The 23062-nt window shown below is 39.0% G+C and overlaps 1 protein-coding gene and 1 pseudogene across 1 annotated transcript in view; one reads left to right on the top strand and one right to left on the bottom strand.

Annotated features, from left to right (window-relative positions):
• The window catches only part of Dnajb4 (DnaJ heat shock protein family (Hsp40) member B4), an 11032-nt gene extending 2506 nt beyond the window's left edge, over positions 1-8526 (bottom strand). The window contains exons 1-2 of the mRNA XM_004643172.2: positions 8046-8526; positions 94-662 (exon numbers count right to left, since the gene is read on the bottom strand). Coding sequence (XP_004643229.1) covers positions 94-662; positions 8046-8256 — 780 coding nt within the window. The 5' untranslated portion in view covers positions 8257-8526. The remainder of the gene's footprint in view (positions 1-93; positions 663-8045) is intronic.
• A 13758-nt stretch (positions 8527-22284) lies between these two features.
• Positions 22285-23062, top strand: part of LOC101588694 — a 2614-nt pseudogene continuing 1836 nt past the window's right edge.

Genomic DNA, 23062 nt, shown 5'->3' with positions numbered 1-23062 from the left:
CCTCCTCATCCCGGGCTTCACAATGTCATTTACTGACATGGGTATGTTTCTTCCATCCATTGTTGGCACATTGATTGAGCAGCCACACAGGGCCTCCCGTAAGCTAATTTTAGCAGTATAAATTATATTTGATCCATCTCTTTTGAATTTTGGGTGATCTTTGTCTTTAATAATGAAAACAATGTCTGCAGGGATATTATTCGGTGTTTCATCTCCCTCCCTTGGAAAAGTAATTTTGGTGCCTTCTTTCCACCCCTTTTTAATCTCAATGGTGAGAATTTTGTCCTCAGATCTGTAACTCCTTCCATCAGGGTTTAATCTTTTTCGAGAAATTTTCATCCGTTTTGTGCAACCACTGTATATCTCTTCTAGAGAGACTCGAAGTTCATGAATCACTGGAGGGTCTTGTTTAAGACGGGAAGGCCCCACAGAATTCCTGTCTCTCGGATATCCGTTCATGCTGAATCCAAATGCACTGAAAGGATCGCCATCTATTTCCATCTCTTCAGAATCTCTGCCACCTCCCATCCGTCTTCCAAAGAAAATTTCAAAGGGGTTAGAGCCTCCAAAAAATGCTGCAAAGGTGGCATGAGGATCACCATGAAAAGTGTACCGGAAGGTACCTCCTTGTCCATCGGTACCTCCTGCTCCTCCTTTCAATCCTAAGGGAAGAAATAAGCATGATTAGAAAAAAGCTTGCAACTGACTGACAGTGAAGACTTACAAAACTACACTGTAGAGCCAGGTGTGGTAGCACATGCCTGTAATCCTAGTACTTGAGAAGCTGAGGCAGGAGGACTGCTTTGAGTTCAAGGCCAGTCTCAGTAAGTTCTAGGCTGACCTGGACTACATAGTGAGACCCTGTCTCAAAAATCAAAACAAGCCAGGGAGATAGCTCAGCAGTATAAGTGCCTGCCTAGCAAGCACAAGGTCCTGAGTTTGATGCCCAGTACAAAAAACAAAAAACAAGAAACAAAAAAACCTTACTGCTAATAAACTTTGGCCTATTTAGGCTGAAATTAATGACCAGAAATGTCATAACTAAACACAGAACAGCTGTGACTCATTGCTCTGTGCACCTTCACACACCACTTTTCTTGGGTAGGGGGGCACAGGTGGTGCTGTGTGTGCACCAGGACCTGAAGTTCGGACCTCCCTGTTTTCCATTCTTGAGCACATCCTACAATCTCTGCCTAATAAGCCCTTCCTAGGCATATAAATAAAACACAAACAGAACAGCTATGTAACTTCTGACAAGTCCATCAAGTTAAATGTTTAGTTTTCAAATTCTTACTCTAAATCTTAAGTTTTATTAATTTATTTCTGGGCTGAAGATCAGCTCAGTGGTTGACTGCTTGCTTAGTACATGCCTGAGTTTGATCCCCAGCAAAGAGCAACACACATACACACACACAATAATAATAGTTATTATTTATTCTCAAATCCTTGTTTCTTTTTTTTTTTTCCTTTGTTTCACAGTAAAGAAAAAAATAAAATAAAACCAAGGATCTCTTATCTCACAAACTGCTGGTCCGGCATTACTAAAAGCACATAAATTTAAATTTTTACAATATGCTAGCTAAAGTTGGGCATAGTGGCACTGGCCTGTAATCCCAGGAGTTTGAAACCAGCATGGGCTACAGAGTATATACACAGTCTTAACTACATATATATAGCAAGATCCTACCTCAAAAAACAAAATTAACAAAGGATGCCGGATGAGAAAAACAACATCAGTGAGGTGAGAAGCCTTCAGTAATCAACACAAAAGGCAGACTCTAAATCTTTAAGTACCATTACAATCAGTAAGTCTTAAAGTACTGATAAATCTCTAAGTACCATTATAATAAACACAACCAATATTACGTAATACATATTCATACTAAATAGTTTTATTTCGCGCCATCTTTTACTATTCAAGAATTAAAAAGCAACTGGGCAGGAGGGCTGGAACCTAGAGGCGAGCCTGGGCAACTTAGTGAGCCCCTGTATGAGAACAAAAATAGACAGTGGGCTGGGAGACAGTTTAGCGGCAGAGCACTTGCCCTGCATGTGAGGCTCAGGGTTTAAGCCCCAATACTGGAAAAATACTAAAATCACTTTCCATGGCAGAAAGTGATCATAATAAGGACACACTATGAAAAATGCTTTCTAGACACTACCATTGTTACTTCCATTCAAGATACCAAGACTTTATCTAGGTAACCACATGATAGCATTAATTCCAAGCATATAAAAGCAAGACCGAAACCAAGAGCTGTAAATCCTTTTGCTATGTAGCCTTTGGAAAGATTACTTCTGTCTACTGTGGACAGTCCACTTTGGACAGAGGTAGAGTGGCCTTTTTGCTCAAAGGCTCAACTAAGTAATATATAATTCATAAAGATTATATACACATATTAATATATATATACAGATATGTACATATATTTAAAATACCATTTTCCATTACACACTGAAGAAAGATTCTACTAAAACCCACACCAGAACAGCAGGGTGACCTCTGAGGGGATCAGCCCCAATGGGAAGGAAGGCCACCCTTGCACTCGGCAAGGTTTCCGAGGGAGCTGGTGGGAACCCTAACCAAGGCAATGAGGAGGACAACAAACATTTGGAAACTGACAAGGTAAATTTAAGCTGGGCAGCTCTTTTATGCCAATGTACATTCTTTTAAGCAGGGAACAACTTGAGGGCAGGAAGTATGTTTTATTTCCTCCAATGCTCGTGCATACAGACTGCAACTGGTATCTAAAATTTTACCTTTCTCCATGAATAAAAATCTGAAGAGAACAAGAGAAACCTAAGTCAGAAAATCATAAAAAGATGTATTGAATGATGTATCCAAACACAGTTAGAAAAATCCTTTGTAGAACCTGAACACCAAGTATAAGATGACAACTTTTAACATGCAGCTCATACAAATCTCTCTTTTATAATGTTAGTAGGACAAGTATAGCTCCAAATGTTAAAAACCTAATCACAGACGTTTTTTAATGATAGACTACATATACAACTCAAGGCCATGCTTATATGATTTTAATCATTTTATTCTTTATCCCACAGATGTCAGTGTAGAATAATTTATCCAAGTTAAGTGAATTAGAAGAAAAGAAAAAGGATAGAAGAACAGAAAAGGAAAAGGAGTTTGGGGTATAGCCTAGTAGGCTGGTGCACACGAGACCCACATTCATCCCCCAGCACCACAAAAAGGAATTAAAGAGGGAGATTAAAAAACTGAGTAAATTAGCTTGCACAATCTAATTCTCTACAAGATAAAAAAATGCTTTGGACTCATAATGCCTTCATAAAAAGAAAGAACATTTTAAGTTATTACATCACAAGTTTGGTTTTTCCCTAAAACTTCTTCCCTCTGCCAAAAATGGTAGCACATTCAGGATTACAGACTCTGTGATAAGATTCAAACAGTCTGAAGTGACTTTGTATTTATCAAAGCTTACAAAAAGCTGCCAATGCAACTTTGGGGTTTTCCTAGATACTGAACGCAAAATGTGCTTTAAGAATAGAGCTACTCTGACTGAAGAAATGCTATCAAAATTCACACCATTATTATATTGTGAATACCCAAAAATCCCTTGCACCACTTAACACTTGATTTGAAATGTGTGTCTCATCAACTGTAGCTCTTCATCATGGACTGCTGTATTTTAAAACTGATCAACCAACCAAACAACTTGCAAATATGTGTTTAGAATTCTATCTGTAACAATGACTTTCATTCTTACTAACAGGACTAAAAGTTCAAAGAAGAAACGCTGGTGAATTAGGTCTTCAAAGAATGGAGTACTTTAATAACTTAATATCAGATCTAGTGTGTACAAAGTCCAGACTATAGCAAGACTTCAAGTGCAGAATAATTAACCCATAGGTTTTAGCCACAAAATCCAAATGACTTACGTATTTTTACAACACATACTAAAGAGATCCAGTTGAATAAATATGTAAGTTAAAGAACAGAAATGTCAAACTAGCATAATGACTAATACACTAAATACAACTAGTGTATTAGTATGACCAATACACTATTATATTTAAATAAGTCATAATCTGTTTTTAAAGAAAATACTGAGTAATCTATAAACAATAAATGATACAAAGGCATAAAGAAAAAGAAATGTTACAGAATTAGAATAAGGATGTATCATTTTTTGCTTTCCTTAATCATGTAATACAAACTTCACATCTACTGAAACATCGAAAACTAAATCTAAAACTTTAGGGGGGGAAAGTGGACCAAAATCCAGTTTTAAATTTCTGTACGTGTGTGTGTGTGTGTGTGTGTGTGTGTGTGTGTTTTGCTTTGGGTTTTTTTTTTAATTTAAAAAGATTCAACTACTGGGAAAATTTTTCTTCTCTTTTTCTTTTTTTTTCAGAACTGGGGAATGAACTCAGGCCCTTGCGCTTGCCAGTGAAGCGTTTATTCTACTGAGCCATCTCCCGGGCCCCTTTTCTTCTTTTTCTTGTTTGGTTCGAGACAGGGTCTCATTAAGTAGCCCAGGCTGGCCTTGAACTTGCAGTTTCCTGCCTCAGTCTCTTTAGTGCTGGGATTTAAAGGTGTGCAACACCACACCTGGCAAAGTTTTTTTTGTTTTTGTTTTTTAAAGGCTTACTACATATCAGAAAATTAACCTGTAAATATATAGTGCAAGTGCAGAAAAATTATAGTTATGCAACCAACACAATGAATTTATGGAACACTTCTATCACTCCAAAAAGTTCTCCAATCTTACTTGTAGAGAACGCCTATTCCTACTTCCAGTACTAAGCAAGTAGAATTTGCTTTCTTTCTCCATAAATCTGCATTCGCACTCCTTTCATGTCCACGGAATCATATAAAGTGAAGTCATCTGTACTTGTCTTCCCTCGTTCAGCCTACTTTTTGAGCTCCATCTGTGTTGCGGCATGTCTCACTGAATCAGTCCTTTTAATTGCTAGACGGCACCTACTGCTGTGAGTGAATTTTACTCACTGAGGGTACTTGGGATTTTTTTTTTTTTTTTTTTTGTGGTTTGTTTTGGTTGGGACTGTTTTCAACTTGGGGCTATTACAAATAATGCTGCTACTAACATTCAGGCACACGTCTTTACATGGGCGTTATGTTGTTATTCCTACAATTGGAACTGCTGGGTCAGAGAGTTTATAACTACCTATGTATCTATTAGCACTAGAGCTTGAACTTAAGAGTCTTCTCATTTTATTTTTTATGCTGAGACAGGTTCTTGCTAAGCCGCTGAGTGTCCCAGGTGGGACTCAAATTGTGATCCTCTTGCCTCAGCCTTCCAGCGTGGTAGGATCACAGGTGTGCACCACCAGGCCCGGTTTAACATCTTTACTGTTGTACAACTTTTATCAATTTTTTTTTAAATGTATTTAGTACAGGATCTATAGGGTCTCACTACACAGACTGGACTCATAGTGGCCATCCTGTTTGTAGCCTCCCAAGCACGCACCACCACGCCTAGTCTCAATTGCCATCTCAGCTTGCCCAGAGGTGGGGCTGGCACAGCACGCTGGGAATCGAACCTCCAGCCTCCGCGTCTGCCTAAGCAGACACTTTAATCTGCTGAGCTAGCTGGCTGGCCTGTCCAACTTTTAAATAAACAAAATATCTTGAACTGCAGATGGTAGCAATTTTCAGAACATGAATAACTGCATCAGTGGTTCTCTTAATTCCTAAATACATAAATTGAGCACCAGCTCATACATGTCTCAGTTTATAATTCCTTATTTCCACTGTCCCAGCTCCAAGACTGTAATAACTGAAAAGAAAAAGTATGACAAGTAAATTTAATTAAGTATCCTCACAGTCCTAAACTTCAGTGTATGCTACCATTGGAAAAACCTATGAAGCCAGTCCTGGAAAGGTACAGCATCGAGAAGCAAAGGTTTGTAAAAGGGTTCTCTCACTCTGACCATGCTCTGAGGGATTTTTTTTTTTTCTCTTTTCTTTTCTCCTTTGGGAGAAACTGAGAATTGAACTCAGAACCTTGTGCATGCTAGACAAGTGCTCCCCTCGAGCAATGACTCCTGCTTCTAAAAGGAGCTTTACTGAGCTGGGCAATGTGGGACTACCTGTAATGCCAGCAATTTAGGAGGCTGAGGCAGGAGGATCTCAAGCTTGAGTGCTGCCTAGGCAATTTATCCAGACCCTATCTGAAAATAAAAAGTAAAAAGGGCTTGAATGTGGCAAAGTACCCCAGGATTTCTTCCCCAGTACCACAAACAATAATGACAGAGGGGTAGGGACATAAAAGGATTTAAGATGCGTGATATACCTGTACCAACTCCCCATCGTGAATGAATCATTATGTAATGCAAAAATGGACTAATACAATTCTTAAAATTTAAAAATAATAACATTGGGCTGGTGACATGGCTCAGTGGTCTAAAGCACCTACTTAGAACAAGCTTAGCAAAGCACAGGGACCGCGGTTCGATCCCCCAGCACCACATGCCAGCCAGTCCCGCCCCCTGGTGGGCTGAGCTGGCCACACACACACATACACACACACACTAAATAAAAAATAAATAAATAAAAATAAAAATAGTAACATTAAGACCAAGAAAAATGTATCATTTGGTGACTTGAAAACTCTAAAGATGAATATCCTTAATAAACCTGAATCCTCTAACTTATCACAGATAAACTTATAAGCTTTCTTATAAGGATTTACAGGGCAATTCTATGGATTTCTTTACAAAATCACACACTCAAAAACCACCTCATTAAGAAACAGTAGTAGCAGTATCTGAAAATCGCTTGGTTTTAGAGATGAACCAAATCATGGCATCCTGAGCAGTATGGCCCCAGGGAACACGCACACCGAAACCACCAACTATGTGCTTTGTCAATATTTACTCTGTGAGAACCAGACACTGCAGATTTCCCCACACCCCTATCAGCAGCATAATTCTCAATGTTTGGCAATAAAGCAAATGGCTAACAAGAAAGTTTCCATATTTATTGTGACTGAATATATTTTGAGAGAAAAATTAATAACCAAATACTTTACATCTGATTTTAAAAGGTGAAATCCCACAACGTATAGGAGTTAAAGGGCTTGGCTATGCTCTGGTTAATTAGCAACTTGAATCATCTCACATTCCAGCTGCACTTATATGGAGATGATGGACAACTCTTACTTAAAACCCAGGATGATCAAAAAAGAGAATCTTAAATTACCCCCTTTCCTGTGTTCACTAATTTCTGACTGTACAATGCAAGGAAAAGAAGTGTGGCCGGGAGACAGAAGGGAAATTGTCCTGCTTTCCTCCACACCTCGATAGTAAATTTTTAAAAGAAATACTTACTTAAAAGAAAATCAGTAATTGTTCTAACAAGGTGGCCATTTTAGGTCAAAAACTGTATTTCTGAGATCTCGTTTTCTTGGCACACAATTATTGTTTACAATTAAGCTAAAAACTTGTTCTGGTATTTTATGACATCAGGAAAATTCTTTCCTCTCTAGGCAGAATGCCAAAACCAACTAGAAGCTGAATGCCTGCGCCTTCTGCTTCTAAGACAGACGACTCTGACTGTTCGGTCTAAACCAGCCTTGCTCTGACAGAGAAAGGCAAAAAGTTCTTTTTGCTTTGGCAATAAAATATGAACTACCCAGAATTTGAACTGCCTATCTTAAGATTTTAAATGACTGAAGGCTTTCTATTCTGGCAGAAAGTTCTTTAGAAAACAGGTTGCATAAGGCATTTGACACAATTCACTAATGGGTATGGGAATTCAAGGTTTCTTTAAAAATATACAATGTTAGCGAAACAAGCCTGATGGTAGAGTATGTATGATACAAAATGCTAACCCCCCTCAAAAGGCAAACAAGATCTTTCATTCACAGCTAAGCAATTCTCATTCATCTGATCAGGGATGAAATTTTGTTTTCATCTATTATCTGTTTATTTATGACATCTCTGGGAATCTAATGATAACCAGAAGACTGTGAAAGAAAGCTGAAAAAAAGTAAATAAATAAAGGCAGTGTGGAAGAGTCAGCAAGACAGGCACAGAATACTTACCTTCTTCCCCAAACTGATCATATATTTCTCTCTTTTTAGGATCACTCAATACTTCATAAGCTTCTGCGACCTCTTTAAATTTTTCCTCTGCCTGAGGAGATTTGTTCTTGTCCGGATGGAATTTGAGGGCTTGTTTTCGGTAAGCCTTTTTAATATCTTCATCTGAGGCTCCTTTTTCAATTCCCAAAATGCCATAATAGTCTTTCCCCATCTCGAATGCCTTGAAACGAACTTAGCTCTCCCTTTGTAAAAGAAAACAGCGGCCCTAGTCTTAGCAATCAACGCTTCTAAAGAGGAGAAAGCAAGCTGGGTATCTTAAAAGTTAAAGCAAGCCGGCAATTCGGCTGCCGCTGTCTCAGGGCAGCAGGCACACAGGAGCTCCCTATTTACTGTAATTCCTTCCGCAGCAGAGCTCACTCCGAGATAAATACACGCTCCGCGGGCCGGCCTCCCGGCCCTCCCCTTCCACTACGCGGCTCCGCACTTTCTAGAACAGCAAATGCTCAGGACGTCACTTTCCCAGCGGCCTCTAGTCAAAGTACGGAGCTGTGTTTTCCCCTCCTCCGCGATTAACTATTCGTTTTCCTCCTGGCTCTACCGCTTTTATAGCCTACTAAGAGGCCAAATGGATTTAACAAACCTGTTTATTTCAAAATAGAATGTTCAGAAAATACCCAGAATATCTTAACTGCATAATTTTTTTACTCCATTCTGGTTGGAAAAGCAACAAAAATAATTATGCAGCTTATGTTAAAATGAGTTACTAAATTATTATATAAGAGAAAGTGCCTTTAACTTATTTTAAATTTCAAATTTTTCAACTGTAAACACTAAACTATACATTAATTTTCAAATGTGTCATTTTCAAAATTCCTGGAGTCTGTTTACTAGACATTCAAGGAAGTCAATATACCAATTTCACACAGGTTATCATAAAATTTAAAACTAGCATTTTAAAATAAATTTAAGTATTATTTTAAATAGTTTTGGTGTAGTATACAAGATAAAATGGCTTTAGGAAACAATATTTGTAAGAACTTAACACCTGAGTATAGTGACTTCAAGCCAAATAGTGAGCCCTTGCCCTGAGAGGGCCCGCGGCTAGGGGCGCTCCTTCAAGGGGTTCTGCACTGTGGAAAATTAGGAGAGCATCAGGAGCAGGTAATCCCGATCAACTGAAAATCTGCATATGCCGTTTAAAAATGTCGTTTTAAAAATATATTTCCTCCCTTTTCAGAGGGAGAGATTTTGACAAATACACAAAAAAGTCTCCTTATGAGAGCATGTAAGTAATCTGGGTTAAATGTCAGTGTATTTCCTTCTAATCCTTTTTTCTAGAAACACTTATGATTATTTGCTGTAGTTTTGTATTTTTTATTAACAAAGTTTATTTTATTTCTGAGACAAGCTCTCACCCCGTAGTTCAGGCAGGCCTTGAACTCACTGTATGGTCTAGGCTTGGTCTCCTGGCCATGCCCTGCCTCAGCCTCCGGTGCTGGGATTACAGCCTTGTTGTCCTGCCACAACCCAGCGTTCATTAACAAGTTTTAATCACAACATGTACATTTATATACCTATTGATGCCTGCTTTTTCCTAAAATACTTTGAATATTTATGAGACATTTTTGATGTAACTCATCTCTCATCTGCTCTGTGGCTTTCTCATCTTTTCAAAACTGGTCCCATTTCTGGATTTTTTTTTACTTTTGTGCTGAGGATAAAATCAGGGCCTCATAATCCTTGGCAGGCGCACTAAACCCCAATCCTAACAGTACTGGAAAGGCAGATTTATAAAACAAATCAAAAGAATTCTATTGGTCTATAATGTATTTAAATACCTTAAGGGTCTAAACTTGAAAACAATTTTTAAGAGAAGAAAAAGGTCACATATGCTAAGAGTACAGAGAAAAGATGATGACTGTGTTACCTTTAAGACACCAGTGATGACTCAGCATTTTCTCCTGACTGGTTCATCTTTACATATTTTGTGATTTTTTTTAGTTCTCAAAACTCTAACACCTTAGTATTAGAAAATTCTAACATTTATCCTATTTTAGGTTAAAGGCTTTTTAGTCTGAGCTTTTTTAGTCTGAGATAGGAAATTCAGTGTCAAAAGATACTTTTTCCAAGTAATCCAAAAAAATTGAAGAAAAATATTAATACTGACTATAAGACTTCTACTTCTAACAGTTGGAATTCAGTCCAAGGATCAGTATTTGAAGTAAAGACAGTAAAAAAAAAAAAAAAAAAAAAAAAAATCATCTAATATACAGCTAATTTTCAAGGCAGTTCTTTAAATATTCAATATCAAAGGATTACTGACAACAGTATGTATGAAAAAGCTGAAATTCTTCTGGTTGGTAATGCTGGGAGGGGAAAATACTCACCTGATTCAAACATTATCAGAGCACTAGAAATACTAGCAGGACATGACATCAAATTATTTTAGAACTCAAAGACTAGCTCATTCCCATCTGTGAGAAAAGCTTTATGATATAATATATTCCAATGGAAAGAAATCTGGCTCACTAGACATAAAAGTAAAAAAATATTTTCACATTTGTTAAAATGTCGGACACACAGAATCTTAGTAAAGTTGAAAAGCAAGGATGCATGTCAACTTGGTCATTTCAAGTCAATAGGCAGAAATAATCTTGACAAGACTATTAAATATTAAAAGTCTGGATAGGTTCTGCTAAAAATGAATGGATACTTACGCACTTACAGCTTTGTAAACAATTCCTTCAAACTGTGACAAGTTATTAAAAGCCATTAAATATGATTTTAGAGGTTCTAGACACATCACAACTGGAAATATATCCTAAAAAAATAGTTTAAAGACAAAAATGATTACATACAAATGAAATAATTCAGACAAAAATTATTAAATATACAAATACACTAATGGAAAAGATAGAACAGGGTAATGGATCAATATGATTATTAAATGGCATAGTGAAGGGCCAAGGATGTAGCTCAGTTACACAAGTGCCCACCCAGCAAGTGCAAGGTCCTGAGTTCAATTTCCAGTGCCAAAAAATAGGGAACCAAATAGTACAGTAGAGACCTTTACTCTTGCATTCACTGTTTCAGACTGAACAATCTTTATAAGGAAATGCATTACACAATCACCTTATATTAAATTTTGGTCATCCAAGTTAGTATGTGAATGAGGGGATTTTTTGTAGGGAGGAATTCTCATCGCTGCAAATAATCATGACATAAATAGAGAGAACCTTAGTGGCAGTCTGTAGGGAAAATGGGAAATAGAAGAGTTGTGATCAAATAGTGTTTTTTTAAAGGCTTTAAAAAAAAACTACAGGGGCTGGAGAGATGGCTCAGTGGTCTAAAGCACCTACTTGAAACAAGCTTGGCAAAGCACAGGGACCGCGGTTCGATCCCCAGCACCACATGCCAGCCAGACCCGCCCCCTGGTGGGCTGAGCTGGCCACACACACACACAATAAATAAATGTAATAAATAAAAATAAATAAATATTAAAAAAAAAAAAAACTACATAGTAAGTTTACTTGAATACTGTGTAACGGGGCCGGGGAGATGGCTCAGTAGAATAAGCGCTTCCCTGGCAAGCGCAAGGGTCTGAGTTCAATCCCTGGTTCTGCCAAAAAATAAAGCAATACTGTGTAGGTATCAGAAACAGTAAATCTCTTCCTTTCATCCATGTAGTCATTCATTCAAGTCTAGACAGGGGCTACAGCAGCTGTGTTGCTACAGCGGCTGTGTTGGCCAGGCCTGGCACAAGTGACCCTTCCACCTCAGCCTCCTCAGCAGCTGGGACTTTACAGGTGGATGTTACTACACCAAGTATAAGACCCTACTTACATGACATTACAGGTGTGTTTATGTACAGTGGAAGCCTGAAGAAAACAAAAAACACATAAGGTTAGTAATGGACATATTTCCTTAAATTAAAATGAAAGGCTAAAGTTTTCACAAGATATGAAATTAGTTTGCTTTTTAAAATTTTTATGTTACTAAGCCGTTATGAGATATGATGAAAACACAACTTAGTCTTTATTAAAAGAAAATTACAAAAGCTCTTTTCTCCCCTATTTATAATTTACAAGGTCAAGTTCTCATCTGAGGTGAGGGTATTAATCATTAGCTGATATCAAATTGCAATATTTTTAAAAAAATGATTGTTTTCAATCACATCAGAAAACTCACATGTATATTATTTTATCAGAGTTAGTAGCAACAAAGTTTTGTGCATAATAAATTAGGGAGAAATTTATCACTCTACTGAGATATATGCCAAAATTATATAAAAATTCTAATGACATTTATATTGTCTTCAACACTTGAATCAAACATGGCTATTTAGAATCCTTTTTTATAGTCATAGTTTAAACAGGAAACTATGTTTAGATGATGAGAATTAATATAAATACTTTTTCTTTGTTTTTTGGTTTTTGTACCAGGGATCAAACTCATGACCTTGCACTTGCCAGGCAGGCACTTAAGCTGCTGAACTAGCTCCCTGGTCCAATAATGAGAATTAATGATAGTACTTAAGTCATAAAAACCTAAAAGTATAGTCATTCAACTTTTGCCATCTTCATCTTCTACATGAGGCTTATAATAAAAAATAAGTTTTCTAATTCACAAATCACTCCTCAGTTTAATATACAGAAGCAGTGAGAATAGATGCCTTCTAGAGTGTCAGAAGAAACTACTAAAATTCAGGTCACTTAAATACTTGAGAACAAACAACTTCTAATATTGAACTAATACAGCTGTTGAAAACTTTTTCAGCTGATACTTCATTCTTAAATAGATCATATTTAGTCATGAAATATCTAATATTAGAAAATTCTGACTTCCATTCTCAATAATTCCTATCCAAAAACATACAAATAAGCTGAAGGTGTTTTGTATCCTGCTAATAATGCTTTAGATATCTGAACATGTAACCTCAAACACAAGTATGCCCAGTGGTGATAAAAATTCCCCAGTGTGACACCAGGGAATATGGATAGTGCAGTGTTTAACAGCACAGATTTTGGAGCCAGATTCTGGTTAAAATTCCGGTAGCATCACTTACTAGTTGTGTGACTTGGGACTTAACATCTCTATGGCCCAGTTTCCTCACCTGTCAAATGGGGTGAAAATGAATACCAACTTTGTAGTGACTGAGGGGATCAAATGAGAAACGTATGATACATTCAAGTGTGACAGGCACTTCAGGCAGTGTTGGCTACTTTCATGACAGTGATCTTATCATAATGAAATAAATTTTCTTCTACAAAATATCATTATATAACAAAAAGGTCCTTATAGTTATACACATATAACTATGCACACAAAGCTGCCCAACCAAGCACCTCTGTCCAACTAAGCAGCTCTAAATATGCCCGTTAATAGCTGCTACATTAATCTTAAGTCTATTAAAAAGTTAAAATCATTAATACTTCACATGGGTGGCATTCAATGGACTTCGAGTTGATCTTGAACTTTCTAGGTAGCCCAGACTAGCATCAAGTTTGTGGTGATCCTCCTGCCTCAGCCTCAGCCTCAGCCTCAGCCTCCCAAATGCTGAGATTACAAGCAAGCACCACCAACGCCAAGCTCATATTCTGTATTTCTGAGGCATGTCTTGCTGTGCCGCACAGACTGTTCTGCAACTCCTGGGCTCACAGGATCTCTCATCTTAGCCTCCTGTTTAGTGAGGCAAGCATGGACCATCGTGCCCAGCCAACACCTGAAAATCTTTATCTTTGATTCTAGAGTCAGATCTTTTCAGCCTTGATTTCTGTTGATGCTTCACAAGCTCAGTCATACTGTGTTACTTGATAGAGGAAAATTTTCTATCATCAAATCTTTAATATCTGTTAGAGAACTACCACAAAGCAGCACAAATGTCTGAAGAACAAAGAGTAACTAAAGACCTAATCTTAGTTATGCCACATAATAGGTGAGAAACTTAGGAAAAAGTTATTCAGAACTCCTAACTCATAAAGAATGAGTTATTAGGGGCTGGAGAGATGGCTCAGTGGTCTAAGGCACCTACTTAGAACGGGCTTGGCAGAGCATCGGGGACCGCGGTTAGGTCCCCCAGCACCACATGCCAGCCGGCCCCGCCCCCTGGTGGGCTGAGCTGGCCACACACACACACTCTCTCTCTCTCTCTCTCTCTCTCTCTCAAATAAATAAAAATAAAAATAAATAAAAATAAAAATAAAAATAAAGTTTAAAAAAAAGAATGAGTTATTAGAATATAACAGAATATAAAGAACTCATATTAGACAGGGCCCGCTGGTTAGCTCAGTTATTTAAGAGCCTGCTGGGGCAAACCCAGTCAGGCACAGGGGACCGCGGTTCAATCCCCAGCTCCCCATGCCTCACCAGACCCACCCTTAAGGCAGCCTGAGCCAGAAAAAAAAAAAAAATCCTTCATATTAGAATAGAATGAGAAAAAAAAAAAGAATAGAATGAGAATGCACATGAAAGCACTGAAATTTAGACACAGATATAATTTTTTTCATTATTTTGAACAGTACAAACTTATTTTTCTATCACTGGGAGATCTACTGATTAATATAGCTTTATCTGGCATAAAGCAACACCAGATTCACTCTCAAAAGACTTAACGTTCTCCAGGATCCAGATCTCCTTTTCAGATCCTTACCTCTTAATCTTAAACTCTTCTCAGTGAAAGAAACTGTTCTAAGCTTTCCTTATCAGAACATTTATAATATAATTTATAAAACAAATGCTTTCTCACATGGACCTATATACACTCAAATACATCTGAAGCAAATTAAGATTTCAAAGAACTGCCTACAACTACAATCTGATAGTGAGCTGATATTCTTAATGATACTCAGATATTTAACTGTTTCAGTATTAGTATAAAACTGAGGAGTACTAGGCTGTCTAATCCATTATTTGGACTGTTTTTGTTTTAAGATAATATCTAATGAAGCCACCTTGCAAGACCTTTCTCTGAAAGAGAAGGGAGATTTGTATAGACCATGAACACAAAGCCCAGAAGCAAAAACTCCTGCTCAGATTAAAGCACAGGAGTTGAGAAGGCGCCCCTTAATATGTTAACATATAAAAGTCACACTGTTGTAAGTTTTGAGTCTCACTATATGTGATCACTGCTCTTTCGTGCTATGTCAGCTTGGCCACAGGGGAATACCCTACCTGGGTAAGGCCTGCTCTACCTCCAGCACTGCAAAGGCAAACAAACAACAGAACAGGCAGAAATTCAATGGCTTTGGTCTTTGAAACCTTATGCGTTAAATTATTTTGAAAGCAGTAAAATGTTTTCTTTTTTTGGTCTTCTTAGTTAACAAGGAAGGTTCTTAACAGTATCACGAATATCTTAAGCTTAGGCAAGTATTTACAATAAATGTCAAATCAGCTTTTTAAAAGGTCAACAGGAGTAAGAGCTTCACCAGCCGTAACTCCTGGGACTATACCGTCTATTTCATCAAATTGTTTCAGGACTTTGACGCTAATGCAGGGTTCCTCAGCTTGGTCGGAATCCTTTCCCTGCATAAATCATGGGGATAAAACAGACATACTTATGGGGTTTCCGAGTGACCAGAGGCAGTTTTCTCGGGTCTCTCCCCAGTGGTCTACCCCTGAATTGCAACACACCAGCGCACAACACCCCCCCCACAGCCTGCTCCAACCTGCGCATGCGCGCGCGCGCACACACACACACACACACACACACACACACCACTGAAGGGAACGTGAGCAGTGATTTCTTATCTGTACAACAATGAAATATGTTTCCTGAAAAGTTTGCATTTCATTTTCTATTAAAATATATTTAGGGTTTTGTTTGTTTTTTGATTTTTTGCTCTGAATGCCTTCAGGGCAGGTTTGGCTGGCTTGAGTTCTGGGGATCGAACCACAGCAACCTAAGCCCGACTGCTTTGTTGAAGCAGGCACTTAAAGAGCTGAGCTAAGGGGCAGGCCTCCTTGGTTTTATTTTATTATTATTATTATTATTATTATTTTGGTGGAACCAGGGATTGAACTCAGGCTCACACGCTTGCCAAGGAAGCGCTTATTCTACTGAGCCATCTCCCCCACCACACCCCCTTAAACATTATACATTCACTTTTTGTTTTATAATGGTCTTCAAAAGAATTTAAATTCAAAAAATTTAAAAGTATGTGCCATTAAAAAATAAAGCTAGGTGTGGTGGCTCACGCCCATAATCCCAACACTCAAGGAAGGCTGAATCAGGAGGATCATTGTGAGTTCAAGACCAGCCTGGACTACAAAGTAAGCTCAAGGCCAGCCTGAACTGCAAAGTGAGACCCTGTCTCAAAAAGATAAAAAAGTAAACTAAAATAAAATTGCTCTGAAAAGATAAAAAGTACTAGAGTTATCTGGAGACATTCAAAGACCAGAAATATTTTTAAAAAGTAAATTTCTTTCTTGGGAGGCAAAACTGATTTATTCTGTGATATTAAAATGTATCTTAATAAAATTTCCAAGTAATAGCTACCCCTTCTTTACTATACTTTTTTATAAGAAGTCACTAAAAAGCTTACTACCAAATTAGCACACACAGAGATAGCTAACATACTCTTCTAGCATTTTGGAATCATTTAAAATAAAAAGCTCGGAAGGCTGGTGAGATGGCTCAGTGGTCTAAAGCACCTACTTAGAACAAGCTTAGCAAAGCACAGGGACCGCGGTTCAATCCCCCAGCACCACATGCCAGCCAGCCCTGCCCCCTGGTGGGCTGAGCAGGCCACACACACACACACACACACACACACAAAAAAAATTTAAAAAAAAAAAAAAAAAGCTCGGGACCAGGGAGATGGCGCAGTAAATTAAGTGCTTCCTTGGCAAGCACAAGGGCCTGAGTTCAATCCCTTGTTCTGCCAAAAAATAAATAAATAAATTTTAAAAAATAAATAAATGAAATGTTCTTTCAGTTAATATTCAATATTGAGCTAGCTAAAAATAAATAAAATTGATATTTGATACCTTATATTAAAAGATTACAGGGGCTGGAGATGGCTCAGTGGTCTAATGCACCTACTTAGAACAAGCTTGGCAAAGCACAGGGACCGCAGTTCGATCCCCCAGCACCACATGCCAGCCAGCCCCACCCCCTGGTGGACTGAGCTGGCCCCCCACACACACACACTAAATAAATGTAAAAAAAAAAAAAAAAGATTACATAATTAAGGTAGTACTATGCATCAAAAACACAAAACAAGCTACAAATACAAGTCCCATATATCAGTAAAATACTTATACAATACACTTTTAAAAAGCAAAACATGAAGTTTTAAGAATTTATTTTATTTAACCCAGTAAATTCAATTATCACATGTAAATAATAGATTATTAATAAGGTACTTTACATCCTTTGGGGGCATTAAATCTTAGAATTTCTATGTATATTTTATACTTATATAGTTTGCCAATTCTGAGAGCTACATTGTAGGAGCTTAGCCTCATGTGACTACTATGGTGGACAGTGCAGGTCTAGTGATTTCTTCTCATCACCGGTGTTAATGATCCAATTCTTCAGAAATCTCAGCCTAAAAATTTAACTACATCACACATACACCTCTCACATACATGCTTAGCAGAAATAAAGTCTTAACAACTGAACTTTAAGGGGAAGATAATTTCTACATAAAGTTCGTTTTATTATAAAATATTCTATTTTATGGTATGATAAGATATATTCCATTTTTCATCTACAAAATAGAGTTCTTTTCTTCCTTTTGCAGTATTGGAGACTGAGCCGAGGGCCTTCTGTATCGCTAGTGTGCTACAAGGACCTACAATGACAAGAAGGAAAAAACACTACAAGGCATAATCTCTGGCTCTCAAGAGGTTTATAATGGCCAGGTGTGTTGGAGCTGAGGTAGGAGGATCACTGTGAGTTCAAGGCCAGTCTGGGCTACAAAGTGAGTTCAAGGCCAGCCTGAACTACACAGCGAGACCCTGTCTCAAAAAGACCAAAAAAATGAGGTCTATACTATAAAGATATAAACAATATTCCTTGTCTATTGCTGCTTTCAGTATAAGGTGGGAGAGAAGTTAAGAGACTGTATGACCTGCAAAGCCTACATCAAATACTGTCTGGTGCCTAACAAGGTATGTTGGTGTATGTTCACCAACCCGTTTTAAACAGATTCTTTTTTCCCATTACTGTGGATTGAACCCCAGGCCTTGTGCGTGCTAGGCAACACTCTGCCACTAACTTACATCCTCAATGCTTTTAAAACTTTGTATTTTGAGACAAAGTTAGATGGATGGATGGATGGATGGATGGATGAATGAATTGCCCAGGATGGGCATAAACTTGTCCTTCCTCAGCTGTCTGAGCAGCTGGGATTACAGGTGAGCCCCACTATGCCCAGCTGTTCAAATTATTCCTGAGAGGACAGAGCAGTCATAAAAAGCACTAAACGCAATAAAAGTGTATTGAACCTAATGAAACTCTAGTTTTCACTATAAGCACTCATAAAGATCCACGTCTTTCTGCCTGGCTCATGATAACACTGGCGCACTGATTTTCAACCCCCACGCCTGCCAGGGGGACTATAAGAGAATATGCGGGGATAAGGTGAGAGGTTTATTAGAAGGGGCTGCAGGTATCACAAAAACCTCAGAAAAATTGCTTAATAATCATGCTGTTTTGTTTAGTTTGATCCTTCCCATTTAATTCAACAGTACTGGTCATAAATGACTTTGGCTATTTCCCAAAATCAAAATGACCCTGAAAGTAGTCACTCATCATTGTTTACCATAGTTTCATTCTATAAAATTACAATTGATGCTGCATTAGCAAATTCCAAATCATTATCCCTATGTCAAAGTTAGGTTCCTGTCATCCTCTGCTTATACTTTCTCCAGGCAACCAGTACATAATTTATTTTATGCATATTTTTTGTTTAAAACATCTTATTTAGGCTGGGCACAGTGGTGCAACCCTGTAGTCCTAGCACTCAGGAAGTTAAGGCAGGAGGATCCCCATAAGTTTGAAGCAGGCTTGGAGTACATAAGTGAGTTCAAGCTTAGCCTGAGTTACATAATAAGACCCTGTTTCAAAAAGACAAAGCAAAAAATACCCTTATTGTGACTGGGCGTGGTGGCGTGCGCCTATAATCCCAGCACTTGGGAAGCTGAAAACTGGAGAATCACTACAAGTAGGACCTGTGTAGTAAGACCCTGTAGACCCTGCACTAAATACAAAAAGAAAAAAGAAAACTCTTATTTCATAAATATTGCTTTACATAGGACATTAACTCCTGGCGAACAGCACTAACTCATGCTTGACTAGCTTATCTAAAGTATCTGTTTCCTCCTAAGGCACACCGTGAATTTCTTGCACTTGGGAATACTGATAAAAACAGTAAGGTCACCACCAAAAGCACACACACACACACACACAAAGTAGAAAATGAAAAGACATGAATACCCAAAATAAAAATGCTGAGAGTGCCTAGGTGGTGGCACATGGCTGTAATTCTAGTACTCAAAGTCCTCAGGAGGCTGAGGCCAAAATACTGTAGTAAGCTCAAGGCCAGTCTGAGCTACACAGTGAGTTGAAGGCCAGCCTGCATTCTGTATCCAAAACAAAAGCACTGACTTATTCATCTTCAGCTTGTCCACAAAACTCAAAATGGCCACTAAGTGCATGTTCATCTACAAATGACCTCAAAAGTACCTTACTGGGGCCGGGGAGATGGCTCAGTAGAATAGGCCTGAGTTCAGTCCCCGATTCCACAAAAAAAAAAAAAAAAAAAAAAAGTACCTGATTCAGAAATAAAAACAAATTTCAGTGAGTAGGCAACTCTACAGATACAGAACTAGCAAGAAACAGGTACCAACTGCATGATGTGCTAATACTGGAGTAAGAATCTAAGTGACCTGGGGTCTGTTTAAACATTGCTTTTGAGCAGCAACAATATTCATACACAGGGACCACAGGCTGTGCCTTTGACATAACATTTGCTATAGACAAAGCAAATGGGATGTGTGTACAGAGGATGCGAACACGTGCACACACACCTGCAGGAGCCCTCCGCCTGCCTTGTATGCTGTGCTGCTGGGTTAGGTTCCCCGTAACTGACCACCACACATACAACAGGACAAGGCCCAAGGGAAGATGAAAAGCCCTTGGAAACTTAGGCAAACAGACACTAACTCCTACTTTCAGCATAGAGGAAAAGACAGTGGGAGTGGGAAGAGACCAGTTAAAATGCACAGCAGCCCTTCAGGTGGGCACCAGGGCATAGCAGTGGAGCCGGTGTGAAGTGGTCAAATTCTGGATAGACTCTAAAGACATAGTGAGTAGGATTTCCTGATGAAGCAGACATAGGTACGAAAGAAATCAATAATGACACCAAGGTTTTTCAGTTTCAGCAAACTGAAAGAACAGAAGTGCTATTATTAAAATGGAGTGGTATTTGGGGGTTCGATACTGGAAATATTAAGATGCATGGATATGTCTAGTAGGCATTCCAAGATTGCAAGTTCAATCCAAGATAAATTTAGAGACTTAGAACAATATAAAAACTTTTAAGAAGGCCAGGGATGTAGCTCAGTGCAAAGCCCTAGATTTTATCCTCAGTACTGCCCCCACCTGAGCAAGTCAGGGCTCATCTGACCGGCTACTAGCAAGGACAGGCAAGAGGGGAACAGGTGTGCTGGTAGGAGACCTTGTACTTAGCTGTCATGACTGCAGAGCACCTGAACTGTGGCAGCCACGGCCGGCTTAGGAAGCTAAACCAACACGCTGAGAGATCAGAGGGCAAAGATGAAGAGAACAGGTACTGAGGGTCACTCTGAACCTGGATTTTTTGTCTTTCAATAATTTATTATTTTGTGTATTTACTACAGGGTATAATGGGTCTACAGAGTCTCACTACACAAATCGGACTCTAGTGATTCTCTCGTTTTCAGCCTCCCAAGTACTGAGATTACAGGAGTGCGCCACCATGCCCAGTCTTAATCAACATCTCAGCACACCCCAGGGGCAGGGGTCAGCAGGGCACGCCAGGGATTAAACCCTGGCCGCTGCCCGCTGAGCTATCTGGCCACCCTATTTAAGTAATTTAATAACAGTTTTCATTATTTATGTCAAAAATATCCAGATAGTCATTTAATTTTTATAACTATGTTTAGATTACCAAAGAACAAACAGACCCCAAAAAAGGCTAAATAACTTGACAAGGGTACTTGAGCAGCCAAAGGTGACTGATTCTCATCCGTCTGCACAGGTCCATTTCAAGTGGGTCATGGCTGTGAATTAAGAGTGGATACAAATGAAAGAGAAGGAAAAGGAGGCTCCAAATCAGGGAGGTGACTGACAAAGGAAAGCCTTGATGTAAGAAACGGAAGGAAAAGGAAAGCATCCAAAGAGCAGAGAACCAAATGGAGCCCAACAGAGGTCTTGAGAGAATGTCTAGTCCTGAAGAGGTCGGGCACAGGACAGACACGGGCTGGGCTGCAAGAAAGGAGGGACGTGGGTGTGCAGTGTGCGACTGCTCGCTAACGCCTGCTATGCCGCATGCCTTATTTGATGCACTTGGAATGCAATGCTCATGAATAGACGAGGCCCAAAGGAGCTCACTCGGACACCAAGGGCGATACGTACACACAGCAGCCAGAACTGCACTGTGGAGAGCACCTGGGGCCAGCACTGTCAGAGGCACTCAGTCCCTGCGGTGACTCGGCCATCGGCCTAAGGCCTTTGCTCAGGGTTCCACACAGAATACTACGATGAGAATGACCATCGATCAGTGACTAGCATTCATGAGATTACTTCATAACTTACACAAAGTGGCTAATGAATAAATGATTTCTCTGATTAGCCTTTCCCATTCCGACTTTTGAGTCCACTGCTTAATAAACGAGATTTACTAGACTGACACAAATGGTTTGAAAGCAAATACAGAATCCTTACACACTGACTCATGAGTTCACTCATGAATATACTTCCTGAGGTGGGGTATCTGCTTACTCTAGCTAGTACTGTAATGTCAAACACAATTTCCACACTGACATTGGGCAGAATAAACAGATTAATAAGCACTTATCAGATGCCAGGCATTACATTAATATCAAAGGTAAGGGCTCTTGCCCTTAAGAATTTGCTACTGAAAAGGCTCCAAATAAAATCTCTTGTGGGGGGGATCTCTGGCCCAAGATGGTGGCACCCTACAAGCTATTCCAGGTCCTGTCCTAAAGCAAGTCAAGACTGAACGCTTGTGTCATGTCAAAGCTAAGCCGGGCTAGCAGGGCACTTAGGAAGCCTGAGGCCAGCGGCCTGCTACAGAACATCACGTGGGCCGGCCAGGCTATACCTGGACCCCCACTAGATCCCATCCTTGGTCAGCAAAGTGTTTCAATCAACCAGTTCTGCGAGGAGTTCAATGAGAAGACAAAGGATATCAAGGAAGGCGTTCCTCTCCCTTGAAGATTTTTGTGAAGCCTGACCAGATATTTGAAATCAAGACTGGACAACCCACTCTTTCCCACTTCTTGAAGGAAGCTGTAGGCATTGAGAAGGGGGCCCAGCAGACAGGAAAAGAAGTGGCCAGCTTGGTAACTTTTTTTTTTTTTTTTTACATCATAATCCTAGGTTTATTCAATTCCTTTACTCTACACAACAAAGTACAAACACAACCTTATCTAAAATACTACAAAGTTACAAAACTCAAATTTTATAGCACTGACTGTACAATAAAAGCCAAAAAAAAGCAATGTACATGTTGCCAAGATAACCTGCAAGACCACCATTGAATAGCAGGTGAAATGGGGGGCCCTCATGATGATCTGCAAAGCTGGCTCCCAAACTGCTCATAAACACTTCAGAATAAAGGAGACAAATGGGGTAGGGATGTATGAAAAGACAGAACCATTTGTGGCAACTAATAGGGGGGGATTCTCTCTCTAGGTATTTGACCTAGATCTGGAGGACTCAAGCAGGAATCAAAGGGTCAGGGCTAATGGGAATGGAAGATTGGTCCCCAAGGTATAACCAGACTGCA

Source organism: Octodon degus, unplaced genomic scaffold (genome assembly GCF_000260255.1).
Source record: "Octodon degus isolate 3935 unplaced genomic scaffold, OctDeg1.0 scaffold00167, whole genome shotgun sequence".
In the NCBI taxonomy this organism is placed as follows: domain Eukaryota; kingdom Metazoa; phylum Chordata; class Mammalia; order Rodentia; family Octodontidae; genus Octodon; species Octodon degus.
The sequence above is the reverse complement of the archived record's forward strand: the minus strand, read 5'-3'. Positions and strand labels throughout refer to the sequence as shown.